This window comes from Phaseolus vulgaris, chromosome 3 (genome assembly GCF_000499845.2).
Source record: "Phaseolus vulgaris cultivar G19833 chromosome 3, P. vulgaris v2.0, whole genome shotgun sequence".
Lineage (NCBI taxonomy): Eukaryota > Viridiplantae > Streptophyta > Magnoliopsida > Fabales > Fabaceae > Phaseolus > Phaseolus vulgaris.
The window spans coordinates 1,626,336-1,644,221 of NC_023757.2; the positions used below are offsets into that span (position 1 = coordinate 1,626,336).

Sequence of the window (17,886 nt, forward strand, 5' to 3'; positions counted from 1 at the left end):
TATAATATAATGTCATTCCGTACATAATATAACATGCTATACCCTAATTTTCTAGGGTGGGGCTTGTTGCTTTGAACCAAGTGGAAGTTATGTTCATAAATTCAAGGTTTTGTTTGGCTTAAACAAGCTCAAAATTTGAAAGAGATCTCCTTTACTTTTACTAAAGAAACTCACAATTTTTTACTAAAATTAGTGCAATGCATTACTTATCTTATATGGATGGATAGATGTGAGAGTGAAGTGTAATTGGCTTAATTTTATTAATTTAGAAATGGGTTGATATTTTTTGCAAGAAAATCATTAAATAAAAACTAATTTTAGAGATGAAAAAATTAGTTGTTATAGTGACTAAATTATAAACTATTTTATAGACTAAAAAAGTTATTGGTTTCTAAATTAATTTATATTATTGATAAATAGTTTTTAAATTGGAATTAGCTACCAAGATTTTTACTACCAAATTTAAAATCTAAATAATTGGTAGTTAAAACCTTGATAGCTAATTAGGTACCAATTTAGAAACTATTTATCAATAATAAAAACTAATTTAGAAACCAGTAATTTTTTAGTCTCTAAAATGGTCTCTAATTTAGTAACTATAACAACTAATTATTTATTGTCTCTAAAATTGATGTATATTTAATGATTTTCTTGTAGTGATTCTATTTGTTGTCTTCCTAGAAGCTACGCATCAAAGAAGGTTTTTTTGCCTTCTTATTTTTTTTTATTTAGTTTAAATTTTCGATTAATTGCATTTTGAGAGTTTCTTTAAATTCTTATATTTTTTCATATAAGTTTGGTCAAATCTTCTTACATATATTTTTCTCTTTTATTTTGATACTATTTTTTTTAAGTGATGGCACAGTATAGTCTAACATGAATTTTAATAATAATAAAAAATAACTTTAAAAGAAGGAAAAAAAAAAAACCTCATTCATCGAATTTGTTTATAAATATCTAATAAAGTAATAAATCACAAATAAACGTAGAGATGTTTAGTTTAAGGAAGCAAAAAACACTGAAATGCTGAGTTTAAGGAAGCATTTTAATATGTTTATTAAACATCATGCTTCCAGATTAATATATATATATATATATATATATACATATATATATATATTTATAATAAAAAAATAAGAAAGGAATCAACATTATTGTTTGCAGTGTTCACGTTAAAAAGCACATGCAATGCAGAGCTTTTAGGTCATAATTTAGGTCATTCTATCCTACAAATAGCCAAGGAATAGCAGTGTGGGGCTTAGGTCACCCCATTTTTTTATTTTTTTTATGAAAAGCTAAAAAATGTTTATTTTAATTATTCATCTGTTATCATCTATCTTTAAATAAATTTCCCTTTTACTAAAATTTGTTTTTTTAATCATTATAAATTCTAATTTGTTTTAGATCATCTGAATTTAGACAGTATAATTAAAAGAGATTAAATGTGTTAAATATAGAAATTAAAATATTAAAAATAATATTTGTGGATATTAAAATGAATAATTTGTAATTATAAAAACAAAAGGATGATATTTATACAATTTAGAAAGACTAAACGAATAATAATTTAAAAAAAATTAAGTACACAAAAAGCATACTTAAAAAAGCATGGCAATTTATGTTATAATTTGTTAAAACAATATATTATTTTTGGTGTTTGGTCATAATATAATCTGGAACAAATTTTTTTATTTTATAGAATAGTAAATGTAAAACTCATAAAATATATTCCACAAATATGTTCTAGAAATATTTCAAAAAAATAATAATGTGAAAGTCATTTTTAAAAACAGTAAATAGTATTTTCCAAGAATGATGGGGTGCAAGAAGTCCTTTGTTGGGGTGCAGGGAGAAATACCCAATTGAAATTAATTTAGGGATAAATTCTTTCTACACCCAATCTTTTTGAACCTACATCTTACATAGTTATAAATTTTTAAAAATGTCCTTCATTCCGGAAATGAAAATCCATAACTAAAAAAAAGTAGATTTATAAAAAATTATTGTATTTTGGAAATAAAACTCCGAAAAAAAAAAATTTGGCTAAAAAGAAAGCCACAATGCAAAAAATTTGTTCTGGAAAAAAACACACAGAAACATATTCCGGAAAAAAAAATTCAGAATGTACTTTCATATGTAACCCATTTTATTTAAAGACATTTTGGGTTTTTCATACTGAAATTAAGTAATTGCCAAATCATTAAAAGCCTAAAAAGCCACATATTTACACAGGAAGTTGTTTACAAGAACATTGAAATATAGGAAAATAGCAACTATGCAAAGTCCAAAGATATCATCAATTCAAATGCAAGCCACTCAATCTGTATGCAGAAGAGTAGTTTCTCATGGACATTTTCTCCTTCTTGATTTGGAGAAGCTGAGGGTAAACACACCATGGGAAACTCAGATAATGATCCCTATTCATCCCTTCATCGTTGTAGGAACCCCAGAAACTTGGATGATAAGTAACATGGTACCATGCAGAAGCTTTTGCATATGCATCATCATCACTGCTTCCCTCATTGAACCAGGACCTAGCTTCTTTCCTTAGGGACCTCACAGCCACATTCACTGCTTCTGCATCCCTCCTTTTGTTGAAGGATTTTGACATTTTTGTTATGTTACCACTCAGGATTTCCCCTTCAGTTTTGATCCCATAGTAGTCCATCAAATTTCCCAACTTGTAGTCATAGTTGGTTTTGTAGTAGATAGCATCATCAACATAATCCATAAAGCCATCAACTTCCATTTCAGTGTCATAGGACCTTCTGGCTACCTCCTGGGTGAAGGATGAAATAGAGTCATCAGCACTTATTTCTTTAACTTCCCTGAAGAGCTTTCCTATCACATTGGGAGATTTGTAGGTGACTTTGTCAGACTTCTCCATGAAATCAGGATACTCTTTGGCATACAGTTCCCTAGGGATAACTGCTGGAACACCAGTTTTTGGAAAGTCAACTGCTGTTGAAAACAGCTTTGCAAGCTGAAGACATTGAGCAGACATGGCTTTTCCTGGTTGGTTGTCTGCAAAGACAGTGTGTGCATTGGCAATTATTCCTAGACTGTCATTCACAATGTAGTTGCAAAAATACTCCTCAACCTCCTGCACAAAGAAACCAGTCACAAACTTCTCTCCAAAATGTTATGCTGCATGACAACACAAGTACAAGATAAAAGGAACCTAGCAAATCATTATGTTGGAATATAGAGGAGATACTAAACAATGAAGATAGTTACAGAAAAATGGGTGAAATTTTGGAGATAAAAATGTGCATGATCACATTGTATATAGGATTAAAGGTTAAACAAGACTAAAAAGGAAGAGTTAATAACAGTTCTAGGAAGTTCTGATTTGAAAGTCTTAAAAATAATACTCCCCATGTCTCATTTCATGAGTAAAGATACTAAACAATGAAGATAGTTACAGAAAAATGGGTGAAATTTGGAGATAAAAATGTGCATGATCACTATGGGAGTATAAAAAGACAAGCTATGCATAATGGTGTTATGGAGAAAGCAAGCACATAATCTATTCTATATCAAGGAAGCATTCCATTATAGTATTTACATGGATATGGATCACTATCTAGCAACAGCAAAAACAACTACAAAGATCATTTATAACAGTAACAGTTATAATACCAAAAACAAATGCAAAGAATACATAAAAAATTGGTTATGGATGTGAAGCTTTGAGAATGATACCTCAATTGTGACATCATGATCCAGTTCTATAGTGGAGGAGGGAGTGTAGTCCATTGGTTGGACTTCGCCAGAAGGAACCAATTCAGGGTCCCAACAAACAAAGTAGATATCTCCATCCAGATCACTTCCAGAACATTCATTTGGATGAGGTCTAAAATATTGAAAACAGTTACTAGAGATTTCATGTTCAACAAAACTCTCAAAACAAGTCAAGTGCAGAAGTCAGAACATACATACATTAATAAATAGAAATATTTTTCATACTGATAGTTGCTCATGTAACACTGAAAATTTGACTACAAGATTATTTCAGGAAACAAGTGAACTGCAACTGCCTAGCACTATAAAAAGGATCCACTATCTAGTGTAGTATTGCAATGCTCCATGAGAAAAGATTTGACACCTTACCAAGAAAAATAGAGTAAAAAACAATGCAACAATTTTCAATATGGCAGAGCAAACAGCATGAAATTTATATTTGTTTAGAATGATTTTCAATACATGCTAAGCAACCCCCCACCCATATAGTGTGAAATTAAATATTTGTTACTTCTAGCCTCTGTTAAAAAGTTGTTCTGTTGAAAATTCATGTGTATTACACAGTAAAGTTATGTATTGTATATATATCCACTGAGCACACTGATAGCTACCCTCCTTTTTCTAGATTCTATCAGAGGAAAATATATTGAAAGGTTATGCAAGAGCATTTGAGAGATAAATGTTAGTGGATGATAATTAGAGGAAAGTTTTAATGTAAAAGGGTTATCTTTCATTTCTACTCATTCTCTAGGTCCCTATAATGCCAGTAAATTCTGAGTTCCAATCCTAGTTTCCCAAATATCACAACACAAACATTTTTTAACAGCCATAAACATATGAAAGAAATGTATCATTCCATAAAATAGTGTTGAAAACTGGTAGAAATAGAAATACTTAAGCATATTACCTTGTTCCTTTTTGAGGGAAAACAACACAGTCCACCATGTGGTACAAATCTGGCACATCCACAGCTTGTAAAACACGCACATCACCAGGGTGCAAGCAAGGGTTTTTAGCTACTACCACCTTACCTACAACCATATAAGTTTTTGGCAAATCATAGGAACAAGAATCATCATCAGACAGATCCCTCAGCCTATTGTTGGAAAACTGCACAAATACTTGACCATATTCCAGAGTACTAGTTTCATCTAGACACCCCATCATTGCTCTTCCCTTCGGAATAAAGATCCTGGATTTGAGTCGCAGTTCCAACAGTTTTGATGCCCTGAATACTTGCAGCATCATTGAAAGGAATGGTTCCTCATTAGGCTTGTAGCCACAAATGAGCATCTCCTTCAGAACATTGGTGATCTCCCCAGTAGACATTAAGTCCAGAACTTCCTGTGCCTTCAATGAATCTGTCAGTATAGTGTTCAGTTGATCCACAGCTTCTCTTTGCTTTTTCTCAAAAACACCATCTTTGATACCAAGAGTGGATAAGAGAGTAATTAACTGCCTATTCAGAAAACATGGCTGAAACTTACTACGACCCAAAACATCTAACTTTGTGTTATCTGAGTCGTACTTCCGCATGCTATTCCTCAGTGATAGCTTATAAGGTGATTCTGGATCAACAGCTACAACTCCTTTGTAACCACCATAACGAATCTGAAAGGCAGATGGAGTGCAATCATAGCCACATTTTTTAGCCACTCTCTTGGCAAATTCAAGAGATATTTTCCCAATACCATCAGAGAAGACATATTCAATTCCACCACAAGTCCTCTTCACATCATGAATAATTTCAATTTCATCCCTACGGACGCTTAAAGTTTCAGTTGATGAACCAAAAGATTGCCCCAGCCTAGCAGCATATTTTGCAACATTCCTAATCCTGCTGAAATTTCCCATCCATTCCCTTATGAAAGCGGCACTGCATCCAGTTCCTGTAGGAGCAAACATCCAGAGAGAGTTTTCCCGCAACTGACTTGATGAGAATGCTAGAAATTCAAACTTCTTATCTCCAATAAGAATGCCATTTTTAAGGATGTCAAGAATTCTTTTGTATACCTCAGTTTTCTTCTGTGCACGTGATGACAAATCAGTTGAAAACATCTTATCCAACTCCTCATCGACAAATGAAACACGTATGAAGTTATCCAAATGTTCATGGAAATGTCGGAGAACACGATTTGAGACATTAACCTCTGGGCCACAAAAGTAAACTTTGCAAGGTGTGATCTGAACCCTGCGAACATATACCAACCCTGCATCCAAAGATATTGTAGGTGACCGTGGATGATGCTTTGATTTAAGGTACTTGTTGTACTGATTAGTGAGCCACTTTGCAGGTTCATAACAGAATTCCTTTGAATAGTACAACTTTTCCAAAGCATTTTCAATAAAATCAAGTGGCATTCTGCGTGGATCAACCAAGCGATAGAAGTCAGCATTGAGTGCAGGTCCTGGAAGACATGCATGCTGAACCAATGAATTGACTTTGAACAGTATGTCGTATGGTATTTCAACACCTTGAGGAGCAACAATGGGGACAAGATTCCAATTTTGAGAAAAGGGTATTCCTATCTGTAGTGTGTATTGCCTCTCACTTTGCTCATAATAAGCAAAAATATTCTTGAAATTTGGTAAATTTTGTTCCCTGGAAAACTCCAAACATATGGCGGAGGACTGTCCAATACAACTATCCTTAGTGAAATCAATTGTTCTGGTCCATTGGTCTTCAGGGACATCTTTGAAGAAGTTGTACAATGGATTATCAAATATACTGACAAATACATCTTCCGAATACGTTTGTACGCCGTTTTCAAATATCCGGGGAGCACCAAGTAACTAACAATTGAAGCAAAATAAATAGTTAAGCATTTGTCAATTACAGCAATCTTAGTAAAATACAAAGAGAATCATAGAATTTGACAAGAGTTCATAATGAAACATCGAGTAATTGGCTTTAAGTAAAATCTAAGGATATACATATTAAGTTAAGTTCTTGGCTTGTTTGGCACAAATCAAAAAATTCACACAAACTGTAGAAGAAATTATATGGAATAATTTCAATAGGAACAACTTTCTCAATATAAAAGGGTAACAAACAAGTATAATAGTTAAAATTTGAGAGACAAATAAGCAACTACTTCGATTTGGAAGAAAGTATTACATTTACTCACAGAAAGAAACATATATGATGATAAAATGTAGGAAAAGATTCACAAATAAAAGCATGTCATGCAATCCTAAGATTAGGAGAACTAATTACATATAAATTGTAGAACAAAGTTAATTTTCAATATAAGAGTTGCCAACTAACTTCAAATGCTGTGACAATAAATACATTCCTTCCTTTCTATCTTGATTAATGTGTAGCCAATAGCCATAAATGTCCCAAGTTCACTAAACTTTGATTTTAATTGCAGAACACCATCTTTGAACATTAAAACCACTTCTCCTTATCACCATCTCTTGAACAAAAAACCTAAAATATTATTTTCTGTATGAATACTCCATAATCAACACTCACAAATGTGTTTCCTAAAGATAAACTAATCTAGACCATGGAATAGAGGACAAAATCTTATAAAACTCCATATAAGAAAGAACTAAGATATTAGAGATAAGATACCCTAGACCATGGACAGAGCAGGCCACAAGTTTAGCAAGCAATACTAACAAGTTAATAATATCATACTCCAATTGCAGATCCCTGAATTCAAAACCAAACAATGTATTTGTCATGATTCTACACCAATTCACAGTAACATTAAGTCTATTAAGAAATCAAATTTGTCTTAAACTAATAATAAACAAATTTGACTACCTGAACAAGGAGATAACATGCAGTTCTATTCCGTGGTCGAATCAGCTCAACCTTCCAAATGTTCTCATATGAAAGCTCAAGTCTATATTGCACAAGGTTATGCGAAAACATCAACTGCACCTTTCTCTTTCCACTCCCAAAAGTTAGACTGACATCCTTCATTTCCTCCAGAACAGAAAATACTTCTTTCGAAATCGGGCAGCCAAAATACACTTTTACACCTTCTAAACTAGGCAAATTCATTCCTATCTTTGAATCAATATCTTTTTCCAGTACCCGAGCTTTTAAGAAGGCGGTTCCATACCGCAGTGTTCTCAAAAAGTTATTAGCTATCGACATCATAGATGCAGCATACTCTTCTGTGGTGAATTGAATAATAGCAAATGCTCTTGGAATCCGACCTTTGCCATGCCTTATCTTCATCATCGCAATAGTTCCTTTACCAGTGTAATTCTCTACAAAAATCTTTACATCATGCGCTGTCACAGATGTAGGAAATCCATACAACTCAATTGTTTTACCCATCCTAATTGCTAACTCTTTTGCCTGACCTGGACAGAAGAACAAGAAAAAAGTTAAAAAAGGAAACAGCAATGCCACACGGATTAATTATAAGATATCCATTTATATTAACAAGGAGATTCATAGATTTCTGATGAACAAAGCAGTGTAAGTTTATGCATGTTATTCAAGTAAATATACAACTGATAGAGAGGCAAAAATAAGAACAACTGATGCCAAGAACAAGTTCAAGCATTAGCCTGAATTCTCAAGATGTCTTTTGAATGAAAGAAGTGAGTTAGATCATGAGTGCAGGCAAAATTATTCACTCCTTCTCAATACAGATTTTTTCATCCATGCTATAAAAAAATGTGAAAGACAATTACACTGTCAACAACTTTCATCAATCTATCTCCAGTTGCTATCAACAAGTACAAAAAGGAGACCCGATCAAAGAATTTATATTTCCAGAAATTACACAAAAAGAACAAGCTTGACAACAAAAATATAAACCTTAGGATAACAGAATTGCAATTAAATCAATGGTGTATAGACAGAACCGTAAAATCCTATTCCTTGTCTTCTTGATATGTAGTGAATTATGCTACTAGTTGTAATTCATGGTGTGGATTCAAGCATAAAAAAGGGTTTTTGTAAAGTACAGTTAAAAGTAAAAAAAAGAAGGTTAAAGATTAACAACTGTTTTAACAATGACACTGAAAAAAATGAAAAATAATTCAGAAGGAGATAGAAATCAGTTAAAACTTTTTTGTAGAAAATACAAAGGTAAAAAAAACTGATATGTAGAAATCAGTTTTCTTTACATTTTTCTCTTCTTTAGAAATCCTTCGATTTTTTCCTCTCTACCTTTCCTTTTCCTCTTCAAAACCCGTTCTCTCTTCCACCCCATTACACTCGAAAATGATGCCAAACTCTGTATTTTCTTTCAGAAACATATATCATAGTAAAAACTAATAAAGAAAGAAAATGCCATTAAAGTGTGTCCACCTCTCGGAACACCATCAGACATCTATAATCATGTGGTATAAAGTCCACCAAACAACATTCTTCTAAAACAAAAAAAACAGATAAATAAAAGTTTATGATCAAACATGTCAAGAAAAGACAAACAAAAAACAAAGAAAGAAAGTAGAACAAAAATGCAACATCTTGTTAAAGAAAAACAAAAAAATCTTCCACACTTGCAACCATCAACACATTCTCGGTGTAAAATACAGATCATCACACTTCAGTCATTCAACCATGAGAAGATACATTATTATCAAAGACAAGAAAAGTTTTTGGAATATGGGTATGCATTATCAAGTAATCATGATCAACCCCACAAGAAGAATGAACAAAAGAATAATGAAAATGACCCAATATTGAAGACTGAAGGTATCAGCAATACCAACAACACCAACACTTTCACTGCTTGCTTGTAGTATAGAGTGCTTGGAGTATAGAGTGATTGAAGAAACTTATATAAATTTTCTATCAATAAACTTCTGGAATAATTGAGGTGTGAATTTGTAGTCCAAAAGACACAAAAATATTAACGGTTCATTTGTATAGATTTCGGTGTACCTTACCTCACGAGATACTGATCTCTTTCAATGTCTGTTTGTGCAAGCAAACGGCAGACAGAGCGAAAGCAAAAAGTAACAGACACAACAACAAAATGGAATATTCATTTAATTGTTGTCATATAACAATTTTACACAAAATATATATTTAAGTAAATTACATAAAATTAAATTTAAGAAAATATATATTTGTGAAATAAAGTGGGTCCATAGAAAAAAAAAAGAAAACATTAGTAAAAGGATAATTAAATAATAAATTGAATAATCCAATAATAAGATGCACAGTAAAGTACTGATCCTAACAAATGGATGAAACATAAACAATGTTTTTGTTTTTTTCATTGACCAATCAAGCACAACTCCTTCTTTCATAAGGAGTTCATAACTTTTTCTGCACCAACTATTCACTGACTTGACTCTGAAAAATACTGTGTAAGGTTGAAGCAAAAACAACTCAATTCCATCTCACACTGGATTAGGATTGAACAAAATGGGAAAGTAGTAAAAAAAAATAAAGATAAATAAATAAAAGTTTATTAATAATAATTTTTAAATTATATTTAATTAGTTACGATAATCGCTATTTAAAATTTTTAGTAATTAATTAGATACAAATTTAAAATTTATTTATTAATTATAGAAACTAATTTATATATCAATAGTTATTTTAGTCTTTAATTTTGTTTAATGATGGTTTATCTTTAGGTGGTTTATGGTTATTTATTTTCAAACAACTTAGAACGACAATTGCTTATTTTCAAACTATTTTGTATATCTTTGATTTATGATCATTTGATCTCGGATAACTTTTGTATAGTTTTGATCTAATGATCATTTGATCTCAGATACTGATTATGCATAACTTTGTTCTGATGATCATTTGATTTCAAATAACGATTTTGTATAACTTTGATCTGATGATTGTTTGATCTTAGATAGTCATTTTATATTGCTTTGATCTCATGATTGTTTGATCTCGAATAGTAATTATGTATAACTTTGATCCAGTGATCATTTGATCTCGAATAGCGATTATAAAAGAGTCATTATCTCGCGTGTGTTGTAGGGTCAGGTTGCTCTACTCTTTGTAGTTTCCTCTCTTATTTGTGTCTTTTCTTGTACAGGATTTAGATCAACTTTGATGTTATTATCATTATTGTTCTTATTAAAATTATGTCTCCATCCAAAATATTTCTTTAAGCTCCAAAATGTAAAAGATTCTTTAAACTTAAATTTAGATATTTTTTATTCAATCGATTATTATTATATAAATATCCAAGTTATAATGTTCATATTTTTTATTCTATCAGTTATTATTATATAAATATTCAAGTTATAACGTTGCATCTAATTTAGATATTTTTTATTCAATCAGTTATTATTATATAAATATCTTTTTCATATGATTTGATTAAATTATATCATATTTAATTAAATTGCTTTTGATTTGATGGAATTTTATATTATCATAAATCTCTCTTTATATATCCTGAATACAAATTGGTCCAAGACTAAATTGCATCAAATAATTGGTGATAGAGAAAACTAAATTAAGCATGCAACCACTAAATTTTATGACATACAATAAAAAGTCACGTAAGTATATATTATTGTCATAATTTAATCAACATTTTTTTTGTTTTATTTAATTTTCAATTATTCTTTAGGAAAAACTTGAGTTTCTTAAACAAAGCTACTTGAGATTCTTTGTTTGCTTGTTTTACTTTTTCTTTTTGTGAGCAAATGAAGTAGGACTCCTTGTAGCATAAGTATGAATTACGGGACTTTGAGTGTTGACTTACAAAAGGATAAAGTTAAAGTAATAAAATTCTTTTTCGGATAAAGTATCTCAGAATATGTAATAAAAAAATTATATAGTATAATGAGTTATTAATAAATTAATTTCTTTAAAGATAAATTTAAAACTAGATAATCTTTTAATAATATCTTCAATCTTGAGCATGATATCTTCAATCTTGAGCATGGTTGGGATGAAATTTTATTTCAATGTGCTTGGATGAAATTATTTAAATCAGTCATTTACGCTTTAAATTTTTCTAAATGTTTTTATTGGGAATTTTAAAATTTCTATTAATTAACGTGAATTATATATATTATATTAAAATATGTATACTTTGTAATTTGTTTTCACTTAAGGTTTTGCTTCATATACCTCCATAATTACTAACTTCAACCTAAGACTTAAGGTTTTGCTTCATATACCTCCATAATTACTAACTTCAACCTAAGAAGAAGAGAGATAAAACTCTTCCAAGAAATCTAAAAAGTTTGTTATATTAGAGGATAAAGACAGTTTATATACTCATTTCTCCAAGGTGTCTTTTAAGAACAAGATTATGACGAAACACCAACATCCAAAACGGACAATACCGTAGCAGTTTATATATATATACTCCTTTCTCCTCCAACTCTCCAAGATTATGACGGAACACCAACCTCCAACCTCCAAAGCGAACAACCGAACAACCTCATATACTGACCCTAATAATATTATCTCGGACTTGGACTTAAGGTATATTATGGGGTGCAGTTTCATATTAATGGGATGTAGGAAGAAAAAGCCTTAAATTCTTTGCAGTGAATTGGAGCTGACACAAACAATTGAAGAAAATCTTGAATCTAAAGGTGGACGTTTTGGTGCCCTCAGTGATTAAACTCAAAGGCTAAGATCCAACTCCCATGAGATCATAGAAAAATGGAGAGAAAGTCACAGGTAGAACAATTCACCAAGTTTTGTGAGTACTCAAATGCGAATAATATTTAGTATAAAATGCAGATAATATTTAGTATAAAATGCGAATTTATATTTACACAGTGATGAGAGGTTTTCAAGCACTCAAATTGCTCAAAGGTGGGTTATTGTGAGTAGTTTGAAACCTAGATGTAAGGGTTACAATGCTGTAGTAGTTAACCAACGAATATACATCTATACTACATCTTTGACCTTCTCTTTTAACTACTCTTCCATTGGTCATTTTGTTTTAGAAATTATGGAATCTATTGCCACATTATACTCAGACTAAGGAACAAGTATCAATTGGAAACTAAGCTACATATATATATGACCTTGTATGGTGTGATCAAATGGTACAAGAATCCATATACAATATCAGTTATCAGTCTTTGGAATGTCACCCACACTGTTGGAGCTATCTTGAAGTCCTTGAGACGAAGAATAATGGCTTGAAGCACTCCCAGCACTGCCACCTATGATGGTTCTATCTTCTATCACTGAATGCTTGCCCTTCCTTCCTCCAGAAGTGCAACCCTACAGAAATTGAAAATAATGTAGTTAGTTTGAGCATTGAGGCAACTTTAATTTTCAAGACTTGGTTAAAGTTTCTTAATACTTGCAAATAGGACATTGTTTACTTTTAATCAATATTCCTGAAGATATCATCATATGAGATGAAAATTAAGAATTCTCGACATGTGAGGACTAAATTATATTTTAAAAAAAATCATGAATCCAGATTTTTTGTAACCTACCTGTTGTGTTGATGATGATCCAGGCATCTTGAGTTCAAGTTCTGTGGCCACATCGTGAGATTTGCTACATCTTTCAGCATCACTACTAGGCCTTCTATCACCCGATGACTTGCTAAAAGATTCCCTTTGGTTGGACACATGGGACGTGGAAGCATACAGCACAGATGGTGGCTCAACTGGGGCATTAGATGGAGTAGAATATGGGACGTACATTGAACAAGGACTAGGAATGTGATGAGGGTTTTGATTTCCAAAGAAAGGAAAAGGTTGAAGAGATGGGTGGATCGAAATTGGTGCAGGAGGGATAGGTATAGGAAGTGGATAAGAGTAAGGTGGATTAATGACAACAGAATGGTCAATTGCACTCCATGATGGGAACATGATTCTCACTCTCTGCTGATACTGGGCATTGAGATTTTCTATATCAGATTTAAGAGATGTCTTCTCTTCTCTGAGTTCATTTTTTTCCTGCATTAGCTGCAAATTATAAAATTGACAGAAGGAATAAGCAAACAGAAGATAGTGCTGTAAACTTGTGATGAAATTTAAACAAGTAAGAACCTTACTTCGTGTGACTCTTCAGAAAGTGCTTTATGTTCAGTTTTAAGCCTACTAACTTCAGCAGCTAAGTCCTTTAGCATTTGGACGGTTTCAGTAAGGATAGTTGCCTTGTCATTCTTGGGTCTATCCGGATCTGTATTAGTTCAAAGAGCATAAATATCTCAGTAATGTTATGTTATAAATGCTACATCAAATTGGTAATATATGTTGGAATGGACATAAAAACTTGGACTATATGTGTGTCTGTATAAATATATAAATATATATTTATATATATCCTTACTAAAGATGTCTATACAAAAAGAAACCCTGATTCTTGGAGGCCTCAAAGTCAAATATACTATACAATAACCAGAAAAATTGTAACACCCCTGATTCTTGGAGGCCTCAAAGTCAAATATACTTAAAATTATAAAAGAACTACTTGCACTAGCCATTTACAGCACGAGATCAAGATTCAAAGAATGTTCTTGTTTCAGCTATCAGCACAGAATCAGTCATATCAGTAGGTTCTTCCAGCAAAGATTATGACTAAAAAGGTGAATTGTGTATATTATCCACACAACAGACATGCTTTTATCCATTATTCGCCCAACTCTTGTCATTTAGTATTAGATCTTAGGCAATAAATGAGATTTTGAAGTTTTTAAGGGAAATAAATATAAACTTTTATCCATTTTCTCCTCCTGTCACTAACCAGGGGATCGACTATGTATCAATCAGATTTCTCTTCCTTTTGACTTTATGATCTGTTAGGGATTAGGTGAATTTGAGGCTACAAAATAAATAGAATTTAACTTCTGTCCACCATCAGGATAATTATTTTTACACAGTCAAATAATTAAAATAACCATGGATATGACTTTTGAAATAGTTATTACAGAATTAACATTCTTACAATATGTAATTGGAAACAATGCAAAAACATTTATTTATTTTTATTCAACAATAATCTTGCCGGGTAACTGAAGGCATATTGCAAAAGATGCTTCTTATACGTTGTTTCTACATCCCCAGCCAATAAGAAGAGTGGGTACCATACTAGTTAAGAGGGGATAACAGTGACTTCGAGTAATAATAGACTATGCACTCAAAGTATTAAATCGTTTCACATGTCAACCAATCACAAACCTCTATGCAAGGTAAGTTTATTGACTTTAATAATAGTTACCTTAATGCTATGCTTGGAAGAGATGGAAGTGAGAGGAAAGAAAATATAAAGAAAGAACGGATAACAATTTTTTCTTGGTTTGGTAGGAGAAAAAGTGAGGAAAATAATAAGAGAAATGACTTCAGACAAAAATTCAAACCTTTTATAAATGTTAAATAAAGAAATATAAACAGAGAGAGAATAAATTACTAATGCTTTGTTCAAGGTGGTTGTATATTTTTTTTAATTTAGTTTTCAAATGTAATTTTCAAATCAAAACGTGTTCGGCAAAAAAAATGAGTTGAAATTATTCATCTCAAATTTGAAGCACTTTTACCTCTATTTTCAAAATGAAGAAAAATGGACTTTATGAATTTGTCTTTTAGTTTTAAAATGCACACTCTTGATACCTTTGGCAATGACACTTCTCAATGGTGTCCACGTTACCACCACCACCACCACCAAAACCAACACCGCCACAACCACCACTACCTCTACTATCATCATCATCATCATCTCCACCACCACCATGGTCATTGCTACTACCACTGTTACAACAACCAAGATCATTGACACTGTTACTACCTTCACCTACACCGTCACATTTTTGCACCAGTACTGTCACTGTCACTGTCACTGCTATTATATTCATTGTTATTGCCACTAACACCAACCACTGACACTTCCATTACCTCTAGTACCACCACTGCCAACTCAGTCACTACCACTACCATCATTATCACTACACCGTTATCCCCGTTACCATTACTACGACGAACAACATCCTCTTCTCCACACCATCACTATCAACATTCCCTTAAACTAATTTTAGCAGAACAGAAAATTTCAAACTAATTTATTTTAAATTAAAGGTTAAAAGAATAATTTTCAAAACTAGAAGAAGTCACCTTAAACTAAGACAAATTTTTAAAAAAAAAAAAAAAACTTAGAACTAAGAATCTTTTCAAACGGATTCTAAATGAACCAATCGATGAAAGATTCTCCGGAAGCAAAATCAGTCCTAAATTTGGCATCCGAAAAAAAATGAAATTGTAAAAAAAAAAAAAAAATTGTTGAATGAACCAACGAACCTAACGTGTTTCCCAACTCCTGAAAGTGTTCGTTGAGTCGATCCCTTCTGAGTTTCTCGCGGTCAGCTTTCAGAACCTTCCGTGAGGCACTCGGATCCTCCTTTTCCCCTTCACCCGTTCCTTCTCTCTCCCTACACATAACACAACACTTGAGTTCATAAATTTTTTTCTGAAAACTCTTCTTTACTCTAAAATTTGATTTTCAACCTACAATTTTGACCAATTCAATTTTCTTCCATATAAGCGTCAATACAAAATCCGATTGAAAAGACGTTTGTAGTGAGTAATTAGCATCGAAACCTGAGTGTGCGGAAACGGTTAGAGGAGGGAGTGGCGCGGCGGAGCGAATCGGAAGCGTGTTTGGGTGTGGTGGAGTGTGGTGGATTTGGATGATCCATGGTGGGGTTAGGGGCACAATCTGAATCTAATCCAAAAAACGGTTTTGAGAGAGAGAAAGGGATGAAGCGTGTGCACTCCACGAGCCAGCGCGGAAGCCATATATGTCCAAATTCGGTGTTTGTTTTGAAGCATGTCGTTTTCGGGACACCTGGTCCTTGATTAGGACCTACTGCCTCACACGTGTGACCACACGTAAGTTGACATTAGACGCATATATGTCTCTGCAAGCTTGCTTTATACTTCTAGAACAGGTTTTTTTTACGATAGTGGAATTTCTTTTTCTTATTTTAACAAAACTGGGTTGCTTTTAAAAAAAAGTTATAAATTTGGATAAGTGATGCGAATTTGACACAACTTTGTCACCTTAATATGAAGTTGTGCTAAGTTGGTATAATTTCTGTCACGTTAATTAGATTTTATTTTTATAATCTATGTTAATGTTAATTTGTATTGTACAGATTTTTTAAATAAAAGCTTGAATTATAATAAAGAATAACAGTTAAAGTATCTCTAAAAAACTGCGTTAAATTATCTTAGAAGAGAAAATGTAATTATTTGTTACCTGTAGAGATGAGGAAAACAATGGTTTCAAGATCAAGGTTCTCAATAGTAACAACATAGTATCTACTTTGGTGTCTATGTACTCATTCGATATTTGCTCCCTCAGCTTATTGAAACTCTCGATCTGTCTATCGCAGTGGGGTTGTCTCACCCACTTTAATCAACGCACTAAATTCACTTCTTTCACATGCAATGGTCACAAGTTTGCAAGTTCTTCCTTTGTCCTCATCATTCATGTAGAGTGAAGGGAAGACCTTCAATTTCCAAAGTGCACCCCATGACAACTTTAAAGTACATCTAATATTCACTTACAAGCGTGCTTCAAAATAGTGTTGCAAGATAGTCATTTTGTTGACCAATTTTGACCCATTGAATGAAGGAAAAAAATCAAACACATTTGTTAGCGTGAATGAGGCTGAGATGCAGAGGCTCATATGCAATTAAATAGCAAGCCATACTCCTTTGCCAATGAACCTACACTCCTTTGCCAACCCACGTTGTTGCCAAACCACGTTGCAAAAAAAGAAATCTTATTACCAACTACACCTCTAACCTACTTGTGAAATCCATCTTTCAGTTCAATTTGTAGAGTTCTTAGCTGAGTCCTGCTAACTCACACTGATTCTTAGTCTTTATAGTACATCTTGTAAGTTCCCATTAACCACAAATTACAAATTGTGTAAAAATAACAAGCTAATATAATGTAGTAGATGCTAATCTAATAACGTTTCTTCAGCTACCACATTTCACCCACTATAAATACAAGTGGGTAATTGTCCTGGGGCCACTAGTTTTTTATTATTGATCCAAGTAGTGGCTAAGTGGAATTTTTTTTTCCATCAACCATTATTGTAAATGTACACATTCCTTGAGTAAATCAATTTTCATCACAAGAAACATCTATTTTTTTCCTTATAAACTTATTTTTTATTCATTTAAAACTTGCTTTTAAATGAAACTCAGGTCTTACATGCTACCATTATGCAAAAGTATGTATTGACAAACTCA

The 17,886-nt window shown here is 32.2% G+C and overlaps 2 protein-coding genes across 6 annotated transcripts; both read right to left on the reverse strand.

Moving 5' to 3' along the window:
* Window positions 1–2,125: 2,125 nt before the first annotated feature.
* LOC137806146 (probable RNA-dependent RNA polymerase 1) lies at window positions 2,126–9,723 on the reverse strand. Of its 4 annotated transcripts, none has more exons than XM_068606119.1 (5): window positions 9,613–9,723; window positions 7,520–8,070; window positions 4,652–6,537; window positions 3,706–3,856; window positions 2,126–3,103 (listed from the first exon to the last, which is right to left on the reverse strand). In XM_068606119.1, exons 2-5 carry the CDS (start codon window positions 8,042–8,044, stop codon window positions 2,297–2,299), a joined length of 3,369 nt encoding a protein of 1,122 aa, XP_068462220.1. In that variant the 5' UTR covers window positions 8,045–8,070; window positions 9,613–9,723; the 3' UTR covers window positions 2,126–2,296. The 4 variants fall into 4 exon arrangements, with proteins under 4 accessions (XP_068462220.1, XP_068462221.1, XP_068462218.1 ...); XM_068606120.1 differs by having other exon boundaries at window positions 9,608–9,687; XM_068606117.1 differs by having other exon boundaries at window positions 9,400–9,631.
* A 2,663-nt stretch (window positions 9,724–12,386) lies between these two features.
* On the reverse strand, window positions 12,387–16,443 carry LOC137806147 (transcription factor bHLH121-like). 2 transcript variants are annotated; one of them, XM_068606122.1, is made up of 5 exons: window positions 16,219–16,443; window positions 15,919–16,049; window positions 13,683–13,810; window positions 13,117–13,584; window positions 12,387–12,895 (listed from the first exon to the last, which is right to left on the reverse strand). In XM_068606122.1, exons 1-5 carry the CDS (start codon window positions 16,314–16,316, stop codon window positions 12,737–12,739), a joined length of 984 nt encoding a protein of 327 aa, XP_068462223.1. In that variant the 5' UTR covers window positions 16,317–16,443; the 3' UTR covers window positions 12,387–12,736. The 2 variants fall into 2 exon arrangements, with proteins under 2 accessions (XP_068462223.1, XP_068462222.1); XM_068606121.1 differs by having other exon boundaries at window positions 13,117–13,593.
* Between the last annotated feature and the right edge of the window lie 1,443 nt (window positions 16,444–17,886).

Bases quoted from the DNA above. Each gene is read 5' to 3' on its own strand.
- LOC137806146 (XM_068606119.1), bottom strand. From the start codon at position 8,044: ATGGGTAAAACAATTGAGTTGTATGGATTTCCTACATCTGTGACAGCG. The intron at 6,538-7,519 runs GTAGTCAAATTT...TTCAATTGTTAG, and splicing joins CATGTTATCTCCTTGTTCAG to TTACTTGGTGCTCCCCGGAT. The intron at 3,857-4,651 runs GTAATATGCTTA...TCAATATTTTAG, and splicing joins TTCCCTCAAAAAGGAACAAG to ACCTCATCCAAATGAATGTT.
- LOC137806147 (XM_068606121.1), bottom strand. From the start codon at position 16,316: ATGGATCATCCAAATCCACCACACTCCACCACACCCAAACACGCTTCC. The intron at 16,050-16,218 runs GTTTCGATGCTA...TGTTATGTGTAG, and splicing joins AACCGTTTCCGCACACTCAG to GGAGAGAGAAGGAACGGGTG. The intron at 13,594-13,682 runs GTAAGGTTCTTA...TATAATTTGCAG, and splicing joins TTTCTGAAGAGTCACACGAA to CTAATGCAGGAAAAAAATGA.